At 41.4% G+C, this 11,205-nt stretch overlaps 1 protein-coding gene across 1 annotated transcript; it reads left to right on the top strand.

Annotated features, from left to right (window-relative positions):
* The first annotated feature begins 2,313 nt into the window (after positions 1–2,313).
* Positions 2,314–10,159, top strand: CDK20 (cyclin dependent kinase 20). Its single transcript, XM_026676306.2, has 9 exons — positions 2,314–2,437; positions 4,060–4,149; positions 4,256–4,369; positions 5,009–5,197; positions 5,339–5,460; positions 5,793–5,855; positions 6,936–7,059; positions 7,185–7,340; positions 9,315–10,159. Exons 2-9 carry the CDS (start codon positions 4,075–4,077, stop codon positions 9,501–9,503), a joined length of 1,032 nt encoding a protein of 343 aa, XP_026532091.1. The 5' UTR covers positions 2,314–2,437; positions 4,060–4,074; the 3' UTR covers positions 9,504–10,159.
* Positions 10,160–11,205: the final 1,046 nt, after the last annotated feature.

Consider the following 11,205-nt stretch of genomic DNA (forward strand, 5'->3'; position numbering starts at 1 on the left):
CGTTCAACACACCTTTTTGTGGCAATGTCTTCATCACGTGGGGCGAATGGCAGGTTATCGATCCCAGTTCGACATCCTTTTATAGCCTTAAGGCGTGAGAACCTTTTATTTACCTCAAATATGATAGATATTATACTGTCTTTATTCCGAGGAGGCAAAATACGATAGATTAACCTTAAGCAATACTCCCATACCTTGGCGTTTTGGTCAAACATTGATTTCTGGAGATGTGTAAATTATATTCCTGTTTTTAACAATAACACAGCAGGCATAGGATGTTCAAAGCCTCCTCTATGCCGGAGATGGGCGGTTTAGAAACATGAAATGTAAAGATACATTTTGTAAAATATGCCAAATGAAACCACAAACGGACCTTTGCGGTCTTATACTCCTCTCTTCTAAGGGATGTTTTTGAACCTTTCACTTGGGACAGCCAGAGTTTGTAGCAGGACAGAAAACTCGATTTTGCCATAACCTGCAGGGTTTGTTTGCACGAAATTTGTAAATAAATGTGGGCTTGTTTGATGCACAGGTTGAAAAAAAGCACAGGTTGAAAAAAAAAAGTGGCCAAAGAAATGCTCAGAACTCTACTGCAAAAATCCGGTAGAACACAAAGTGGCTGCAGGAGTGAGTGTTGTGGGCTCCTTCAGTTTCCTCTAGGGCAGGGTTTTTCAAGCTTGGCAACTTTAACGTATGTGAACTTCAATTCCAGAATTCTCCATGATGGCTGGGGAATTCTGAGAGTTGAGGTGCGCACGTCTTACACTTACACTTACACAGGTTTAGGAAAGGCTCATATGTGAAGTTAGGCTACCGCTTGCAATAGAACAGTGTGGACTTCAACTCCCAGAATCCCCCTGGCAGCATGGAATTGTGGGAGTTGGAGTCCGCCCGTCCTAAAGTTGCCGAGGTTGAGAAGCCCTGCAACAGAGAACCCGAACTCTCGTGGAAATGCCGGGGAGATGCTACTTGCGGGAGCGCGCGGCATGCTGGGAAACGACCAGCGCGGAATCCTTTGGGCCGAGCAGCCTCCTGATTCTTCAGGGAGCCGATCGGAGAAAGCGGGCTGAATGGCGGAATCCTGCATCCACCTCCCTGGAAATCTTTGAGGGGCCCTGAGCGTGGGTCCCCCCAATACGGTAAGGAGGGGTTTACTTTACAGGGTTTTGCATAAGACGACGCGGAGCCCCACTCCAATTATTCCTCCAAGCTGTTCCCCCTCTGCTTTTTATTTTGTTTCGTTTTCTTAAAGCGTCATTACTTTTAATTGGGTTGTGGGGGTTAGGAGAACAGATCCCACACTTTTCTTGTACAGGAGCAAACCCCACACCGAGGTGCCCTGCATTAGGAAAAGCGGTGCACTAGCGCCTTAGGTGAAGAGAGAAAGGCAACTTACCTCTTTTCGCATGTTAAATATGCGCGTGCACCGTAACGAGAAAGTATGTAGGGATAGGGGTTTTTTGTATTTCTTTCGTGCAGTTAGATAGAGGAATTGCCCAGTTGGATGGGCAATATAATAGATAGAACCAGCATCGAATTAGAATCAATCCCGGTCATTGCTTTAGTATATTACGATGGTCGTATCTTAAATGTTGATGTCTCTGAAAAGATCCTAGGTATATGTGCATAAAATTAATACCTGCTGGTTGTTAAATATTTTGTAAAACAATGAACTTATATATTCAATAACAGTATACTACTGAATATGTTGGGGGGGTGGCAGTCGAGAAGTGAGAGAACATTGCTGCTGTGAAATCCTGTTTGCAGAGATCTAATCTAATCTAGAGATCCATCTAATCCAGGAGAACTGTTGAAATTGATGATTTAATTTATGATTAAAACTGCTTCCTGTTTTGGATTCAAGAAGGTGGAGTGATAAGCATCTTGGCACATTCAAAGGAATTTGGTGCTTATCTTTAAAGCAACTATCCCAATATTTCAACTCAGATATCTGGGATAAGTTTTATGCATATTTGTCTTTCTAAATTACATGCCAGACCTGTATTTCAGAGCAACCAGGTCCCAGTTACCGAGATTTATATACCACTTCACAGTGCTTTACAGCCTTCTCTAAGCTGTTTACAGAGTCAATATATTGCCCCCAACAAACTGGGTTCAGTAATGAAAAAAAATCACTTAAACAAGAGGTGGTTTTGCTTTTGAATCTTTTAATAAAAACAAGCTTATCACATATTATTGAGGAATTAATTCTTGTTTGCTATATTCTGATTGATGTTGAACTTGAACTCCCATCCCATATAATATGATTTGTAGTTGGTGTATTCTTATCCTGTTTAGTATTTAATTTATAATAGGCTGGGTTGTTTTATATTTTATTTTTCTGGAAAAGGAATTAAAAGAACAGCCTGACTTTGCTTCCTCAATAAAGTATACCTTGTGAAAGAATCTTGAAATCAACTCTGGAGAAATCCACAAGGTAATCTAGTTAATATCCTATTATTCATTTTGGAACTTTACTTGGGTTTGCTTGAAATTCTCTTCTATACCACCAGGAATTCTGACTTTTAAAAATATCTTGCCACTCTGTATACATGCTGGAGTAGAGAAAATTCAGATGTATTTATAGTATTGAAAAGATTTATAAGGCTACTCTTCTTAATACAATATTACCTTGGCTGCCTAACAACAGCTACATAAAGAAAACACTGTATATAACTAAGATAACATTATATTCCCACCCCAAATATGTGTTAAACTCAACTCCCAGCTGGCCTAGTGATTAGCTAGGGGAACAAGTCTTAATGGCCTTATAATATTTTCCTCAACTGATATGTGCAGTTTAATGTGTGTATTATAATGGAAATTTGTTTTAATTCATTTTATGTTCACTGCCAGGAGTCATTTGTTGAGATGGGCATCCAAATTGAATAAATATATAAACAAATAAATATGCTCACTTCAATGCATTCATTTCAATGAATTAATTCAAAGAGAGAGAATTTTATGAAAGATTTAACTCGTAGAATGTTTTTAAAATTGATTTCTCAAAATGGCTTCCCCATTTAGAAATTTTGAATCTGTAAAGACCATGGGTTTTGTTGTTGTTGTTAATTGCATTTTTCAGTGACTTAATTTCCTTTGTTGGAAGCCAAATTAGTTAACCAGTTTCAAAAAAAATAGCGCAGGAACATACTGATAGAAATCTGCAGCAGGCAGGATGAGAGGTGATCCTCTTTCATTATTTTAAAGTTTGTTATCAGATGTAGTTTTTTATTTTGAGCCGTTTGAACTGTTGTAGTTTTATATAGATTTTAAAGCTAATTTTAAATTGCTTTAAATTACCGTATATACTCGAGTATAAGTCGACCCGAATATAAGCCGAGGCACCTAATTTTACACAAAAACTGGGAAAACTTATTGACTCGGTATAAGCCGAGGGTGGGAAATGCAGCAGCTACTGGTAAATTTCAAAAATAAAAATAATTAATTTGGGAAGCGATCTCACTATCATGAAAGGTTTAATTGATTCACTAACCCAAAAGAAGAAGATGATGATGACAGCGGGAGGCAGGAGTCACTCTCTTCCCCTCCCTCGGAGGCCCCTGAGTCAGGAGTCACTACCGCCGGCGCGGCCCCAGTCCCGCATTGCCTCGGGAAGGGAAAGGCAAAACGCTTTTGCCTTTCCCTTCCGGCTGGGCTTTGTTGGGAGTCGCTGCGCCGAGCGGCCCCAGTCCGCCGCCTTGGGAAGGGAAAGGCAAAACGCTTTTTGCCTTCCGGGCTAGGGCTGTTGGGAGTCGCTGCCGCCGGAGGCCGCGACTCCACACCATTTTTTTAAGAGGGAATCTGACTCGGTATAAGCCGAGGGGATTTTTTTTCAGCACAAAAAATGGGCTGAAAAACTAGGCTTATACTCGAGTATATACAGTATGTTTATTTTTTGAGGTGCTTAGGTTAGCAATCCGATGTTAGTATGAGAAAGAAAGATGGAACATACTTTTAACAAAGAAAAAGGGAAAGACAAATCACAAGCTATTTAATAAGAATGCATGAATCCCTGGCTGGAACAGATGAACTGCCTTTTTTTTTTGTCTGTTTCAGTTATGAGAAGGCACCATGGATCAATATAGCATTCTTGGCCGTATTGGAGAAGGAGCCCATGGCATTGTTTTCAAAGCCAAGAACATAGAAGTAAGTGGAATTCCTCATGAGGCCAATGTACCAGTGTTTTTGTTTTTTTCAAGTTCTGAGGATGAACATCTGCTTCCAATTCTTATTTTGCTCCCTTACCTGTCAGACTGGAGAGACTGTGGCCCTGAAGAAAGTGGCTCTCCGCAAGCTGGAAGATGGGATCCCCAATCAAGCCCTGCGGGAGATCAAGGCTTTGCAGGAGATTGAGGAAAACCAGCATGTAAGTAGCTTGTGGAAATGACGATTCATGCGTTAACTGGATCAGTTAACTAGATTCTCAAATTCCATCTTAGGCCAGTCCTCCAATAAACTAACATTTCAGAACAAATTAGCCTGGTTTACATATTGTACTAAGGCAAAATAACCTGAGGGAGAATGTTGGGAATTCAGATAAAGATTATTGATGAACTTGCCATGACTTTCCCTTTCACTGAAACAACTTGCTGCCACTTCCTTGGTCTTCCAGAAACAGGTAAAACTCCGACTATAATAATTACTAGATTTTTATCTAATAATTGGATAACCCATGCCCCATTGTGTCATTATTAAACAGAGAAGCAGGATTACCACAGCAGTGGGTGTGGAAGCAATTTCCTGCCAGTTTCACACACAAACTTGTTTTGGAGCACTAACTGATTGTCTTAAGCTTAATGAAATGTGTCCAGCATCAAAATATAGTACCGTAGGTGTTGGAGGCAATAATATAACTTAAGGCTTTGTAAACACCTTCAGATGTCTCATGCTGTGTCAGACATACAGTGACTTAAATTGCTATACTGAGGATGGAAGCCTTCATGATATAAATTGTGGGACAGGTCACCCAATATTGAAGCCAACTTGTCTAACTTCTCTCTTATAGGTGGTGCAACTAAAAGACGTTTTCCCTCATGGCACAGGGTTTGTGCTGGTATTTGAGTATATGCTGTCTGATCTGTCCGAGGTGATCCGCAATTCTGAACAGCCTCTTACTGAAGCCCAAGTGAAAGGCTACATGCTGATGCTACTCAAGGGTGTAGCTTTCTGCCATGCCAACTCTATTATGCACCGGGTGAGGCCTGGTCAAGTTTGACCATACGATGGCTTCTTTCTCCCAGGAAGATCACACCTTGTTATTTGACCCATTGATGCTGTGCATCCCATTCTTCCTTAACTTCTAAGATGTTTTCAAATTCTTGCCTTGTCATTTCAGGATCTGAAACCAGCCAATTTGCTGATCAGTTCCACAGGGCAATTGAAAATTGCTGATTTTGGCTTGGCCCGAGTGTTCACCAGTGATGGAGATAGACTATATAGCCATCAAGTGGCCACCAGGTAAATAACAATGGGCATGGGATATGGATTGAGCATTTTGCCAGGGAAGAGAGAATCAAACTGGAAGATGCCTACATCTCCAATTCGTAGCCACAGCGAACATGTTTAGTGCTAATGTAAGTTGGACAAGATAGTTCAGCGACTTTCCTAGGGGGTCTTAGATTCCAAGTTAAGACCTTATTCCAAGACTCTTGAAATCAGTCCTAAATGTTAAGAAAATGCTGGAGCCTTGTTGGCACCAGACTTTAAAATTATGGGGAGTAGAGTTGAGTTTCATTGTGAGAGATAAATAGAGTTGTGTACAATATAATTTGTGTACTCTTCCTAATTAGGTGGTATCGGGCTCCCGAATTGCTGTATGGTGCTCGAAAGTATGATGAAGGTGTAGACCTGTGGTGAGCAGCTTTGGTCTTTCATGTAGTGAGTCTGGATTATTCTATTTCTGGGCTGTTTTAAGAGGGCAGCCTTGGAGTGTTAGAGATGCAGTTGTTGAACTGACTGAAAACCTTGATCACAGTGCCATCAGATGTAATTGATATGCACAGTAGATGGGAAATTGCTAATGGAATCCAATGCAATTATACTTTTTAAGGGAGGAAATTATAAAGCAAATGTTGAAGGAAAGTTCAAAAAGAATCCAGGTTTCCCCAAAGTGCTAGGAAATCACCCAGAATCACAATAATCAACATTTACCTATAAAATATTTCCTAGAGCAGGAAAAGTGTTATTACCATCCTGATTAATCAACAGTGTTAAGGAAACTTGGAGAAAAGGACTCTTCCTTCAGAAAAGGGAAGCCTTTCCCAAATGAGGAAAACAAAAAGGAATGCAAACTTATACAACAGAAATGGAAGGCTATACTTTTCAGGGATCGTTTCTATAGCATCCAATTAGAGAAATACACTCAAATACTGGAGGCTTTCAGGAAGAGATTGGACTGCCATCTGTCAGAAATGGTATAGACCAGGGGTCTCCAACCTTGGCAACTTTAAGCCTGGAGGACTTCAACTCCCAGAATGCCTCAGCCAGCAAAGCTGGCTGGGGTATTCTGGGAGTTGAAGTCCTCCAGGCTTAAAGTTGCCAAGGTTGGAGACCCCTGGTGTAGAGTCTCCTGCTTGGGCAGTGGGTTGGACTAGTTGACCTACAACAGAGGTCCCCAAACGTGGCAACTTTAAGACTTGTGGACTTCAACTCCCAGAATTCTCCAGCCAGCTAAACATCTTAAAGTTGCCAAGTTTTGGGGACCCCTGACCTACAAGGTCCCTTCCAACTCTTGTTAATCTAAAAGTGATCTAAAATGGAATGTTGAAACATTTGCATGGGAAAAAACCGCATTGAAATCAAGAATCAAAGATGTTTCACTGCATAAGAAGCAGGAAATTGTTTGGAGAAGGGATTGATTGTTTGGATGACAGGGATGTTTCCCCTTATCCCTTCATCCAGCTACCTCTTTTTTTTTCCCCCTCTTTAACCAGGGCAGTTGGCTGCATCTTTGCTGAACTTCTCAACAACTCTCCCCTCTTCCCTGGAGAAAATGACATTGAGCAGCTGTGTTGTGTCCTCCGGGTGCTTGGCACACCTAATGAGAAGACCTGGCCGGTGGGTCCAATAACCATTAGCTTGCCTGCAGGGATTAGGGTCCGGGGAGGAGCGGGGAACCTTTAAAACTGAAGAAACCAGCAGCCAAGTCCCCCCCACCCATTATTATTCTTTTGCTGGGACAGGAGATTACCGAGTTGCCTGATTACAACAAAATCTCCTTCAAAGAGAAGCAGCCCATCCCTTTGGAGCAGGTGGTGCCTGATGCTTCTCCTCAAGCGGTGCAGCTCCTGAAAAAATTCCTGGTTTATCCTTCGAAGCAACGGATGCAGGCAGCCCAGGTAAGCGGGAGCAGTGAGGCTGCCAGAATAGTGCAGCACCCTGCAAAGGACAAAGCAAGGGTCTTTATGGGATTGCAGGAAGCAACTCATTGCACACAGCGTGCAGGCAGTCCTCAACTTGCAAAAGTTTGCTTAGTGACCATTCGAAGTGACAACAGCACTGAAAAATGTAACCTTATGACTGTTTTTCACACTTATGGCCGTTGCAGTATCCTCATGGTCATGTGAACATGTGATTTGGATGCTTGACAACCGACACGTGTTTTGGACGGTTGCAGTGTCCCTTGTGATCACCTTTGTGACCTCCTAACAAGCAAAGTCCATGGGGAATCCAGATCTACTTAACAATTACGTTACAAATGTAATAACTGCAGTGATTCATTTAAGAAATGTGTCAAGAAAAGTCGTAAAATGGGACAAAAGTCACTTAACAAATTTCTGAGCAACATAAATGTTTGGGCTCGATTGTGGTCATAAGTTGAGGACTACCTGTATTGACTATCTGTATGAGTCTTTCTTTGAAACTACTACATGTAGATTAAGGAAGGAGTAATTTGATCCCCTTGTGACTGTCCAAACCCAATTAACCCATGCTGCTTTTTTAAAAAAAAAAACCACCACATTTTTCACACTTCAGCGAAAGCAGTGGACACAGAAGTTTTATGGATGCCGAATTTTAATAGACTGAAATGGTGACCCTGCTTTAGTAAAATTCCCTTTGGAGGTTAATGTCAGCTGCAAAACTACAGATGAAAGCAAGAGTACGGTCCAGGGGTGAGATTGGATTGTTCCCCTGCCATGGAGATCCTTTAGATTGACCCACTTGTGGGCATCTTCCACTCCCTACCCCAGGCTTAGCTTGTAACAAGGAAGCTGAGAAAATAAGCAGTGGTTTTACAAGCACTTTTGTATAGCATTTGAACCTGATCTAGGTTATCTCTTGGAGTTTCCTAAGAGCACCCAAGATTGTGTCCTTATTTTGGATACTTGTTGAAGATCAACCCTGGAACAGTTTACTTCTAAAATTCCTTGAGAAATTTTGCTCATTGAGAAGAAAGCAAGTTCATTCTGTATCACCAAAAGAGGGCACTCCAACCCACGTTGCTCTTTTGCAGTGGATATTTGTCTGTGACCTTTTGCACAGCTATGAATCTCCATTTCCCTAAAGACGCTTCTCTAGCTAATGAGCAACGTGTGGTACTAATTCAAAGGCAACATGCAACTATTCCACCTTAAGAGATATGTTGTTGTTTTTTTAAGAAAAAGAAACAATACTAAGCAGTAGTGGGAAAACACGAGAAGATTTAAAGAGGGAAATTATATCCCCTACCTCATGTGAAATTCTGTGAACAAGGTGGAGGGATTGCATGGTAGAAGCTTGTTCAGACTTTGTTCATCCAGCATGAGTGTGCTGTTAGCAGCCTTCTCTAGCTGATACACGTAGTCCTTGATTTATAACCAGTTGCTTAGCAACTGTTCAAAGTTTCAATGGACCTACCCAGAGGGTACTTATGACCCAGATTGGAAGATCCAACTCTTGGACTCCCGATCACATGAACATACTTTGGCTACTTAGCAGTTGGGTTGCATTTATGGCCATTTGCAGTGTCCCACAGTTTTACAAGGGTTTTGCTGAAAATTGGCATTTACTTCTGTCCCAGAGCAAACCACGGACTGACAATTGCCATGTTCATTTCATGACTGATGCAAAAAAAGGTCGTAAAACCATACCATATAACCATGCAATTGTAACGGGCAGGCTTCAGTACAATTATAACTCGAGGACTACCAGTACTTCCTATAATGCTCAACCAGTAGGAGATCTGTGAACTGTAATACAATTCCCTCCCCAATCCCGCCCCTCACCCATTGGGGGAAGCTTTCTGAGAGGCTTCCAGGATTATCCATGTAATGAGAGAGACTATCAGATTTGGTCAGAGCCAGTCAGATGATTTCTTTCCTTTTGTTCCTTAGGCACTTCTGCATCCCTATTTCTTCACGCCTCCTCTGCCGGCCCACCACTCAGAATTACCAATTCCCCAGCGTGGGGGCAAAAAGATTCGTCAGGGGCTCCAACACCAGCGTGATTTCCATGTGGAGCAGCCCCTGGAAGGGTCAGTTGTCGATCTGGAGCTGGTGGCACCGTATGTGATTGATGTATAAAAAGAGAGTCTTCTCTTGATCGGGCTTTTAAACCATCTCATGAAGCAAGTTGGTTCTTCATCCGAGGCACTTTAAATTCTTGTGGGAAGGAGCTGTGTATTTATTGGGACTATGTGTGGGTAACCACAAGGCCGTAACCCAGTGATATCACACAAATGGCTGAAACGAATCCAGGACTTTCAAAAGCACGAAGGTGTTTTGACTTGTTCCATCATACATGAGCCTATTAGATTGCTCATGTCAGTAGTTTCTGGTAGATATTTCGTTGCCCAAATTCTGGGCCTGCAAAAAGAGAATAGGGAGGAGCTGTATGTACAGCCGGCATTTGTCCCGTTTTGTTTTCATTTGTCGAGTGATTTGGTGGCAGCAGAAGACAAAAGACAGAGCCGAGAGCATGCTAAACTGCCACTCTGGCAGAAGGACCAAAAGAAACTGTTCTCTCCAAAGACTCACAAAACCCATCCAATGAGGAATCTGACAAAACTCTCCTGATAGTCCTCCTTTTTTTTTTCAATGATTTTTTAATTTTATTCACAAAGTTAAACCACGTTAAACCACAAACTCCAACCAAAAGGAAAAAATATACAAGAACAAAGTAAAACTACACAAGAAATGTAAACAAATGTGCATTTTAAAAAAAGGTTATCCTGATATTCTCCCTGACCACATTTTTTTTTCTCCTTGGGATAACAAAATAAGGCCCAGATGTATTCAGGGAACAAGGTCTCTGTTCCACTGAAGTGGGGTAGGGCCCAGAAGCTGCCTGTACCAAGTCCCCTCCCCGAGTTTTGAGGCCTTACCTCAGGCTTGCTTTTTCTTTCTTTCTTTCTTTCTTTCTTTCTTTCTTTCTTTCTTTCTTTCTTTCTTTCTTTCTTTCTTTCTTTCTTTCTTTCTTTCTTTCTTTCTCTCTCTCTCTCTCTCTCTCTCTCTCCCTCCTCCCTCCCTCTCTTTCTCTTCTTTCTTTCTTTCTTTCTTTCTTTCTTTCTTTCTTTCTTTCTTTCTTTCTTTCTTTCTTTCTTTCTTTCTTTCTCTTGTAATTTCCCTTCTTATGCAATGACAGTTATAACAGTTGATAATTAAAAAGGTAGGCAATCAACTAAATTCCTGGGCTGTTTATTGGCTTACAGATTTTGGGGCTGAACCCTGAGGAGCATGGTATCCAATGGGAATGGCTTGTTGGGATCTGTTGACCATTTAAGAATACTTCTGAGGGTTGCTGCCGCTACCCCAGATTGTGTGCTTAAGACCTGGCCTGATTTAGCAATCGCCTGCCTAAATTTACTCTGATGCTGATGAAGCAGGGATTTTGTGGGGAACAGGAAAGGGAAGAGAATAAATAAATAGTTGCAGTTGTAGAAAGAGAAATTAACACTTCCCCAGGTTCATAATCATTGATACAAAATCTTGACCTACTGAAAAAAGGAAAAAACGATCACTCATTTTTGAGTCTTCTATGACTGCAGAAACAACAGCGAATTTACGTGCTGCGCATAGCAATTGCTCTGTTTAAGGAACTTGGCTATGTGTTTGTGTATAAAATTAGCCTCCGTTAAAAAGCAAACCAGGGCCGTTTGAATAGTTTTCACTCTTTTCACTCTCTCAATTGAAGTAAAATGGGCAGTAACCTGTCCCCCCACCCATACATTTTTTTCTCCATATTTCCCCCTATGATTAAAAAAAAAAGAACTGTTACTTTTAAAGA

This window comes from Notechis scutatus, chromosome 2, assembly GCF_049901735.1.
Source record: "Notechis scutatus isolate UNSWTSFEM ecotype Mainland chromosome 2, rNotScu1.2, whole genome shotgun sequence".
In the NCBI taxonomy this organism is placed as follows: domain Eukaryota; kingdom Metazoa; phylum Chordata; class Lepidosauria; order Squamata; family Elapidae; genus Notechis; species Notechis scutatus.

Bases quoted from the DNA above. Each gene is read 5' to 3' on its own strand.
- CDK20 (XM_026676306.2), top strand. From the start codon at position 4,075: ATGGATCAATATAGCATTCTTGGCCGTATTGGAGAAGGAGCCCATGGC. The intron at 5,461-5,792 runs GTAAATAACAAT...CTTCCTAATTAG, and splicing joins AGCCATCAAGTGGCCACCAG to GTGGTATCGGGCTCCCGAAT. The intron at 7,341-9,314 runs GTAAGCGGGAGC...TTTGTTCCTTAG, and splicing joins AACGGATGCAGGCAGCCCAG to GCACTTCTGCATCCCTATTT.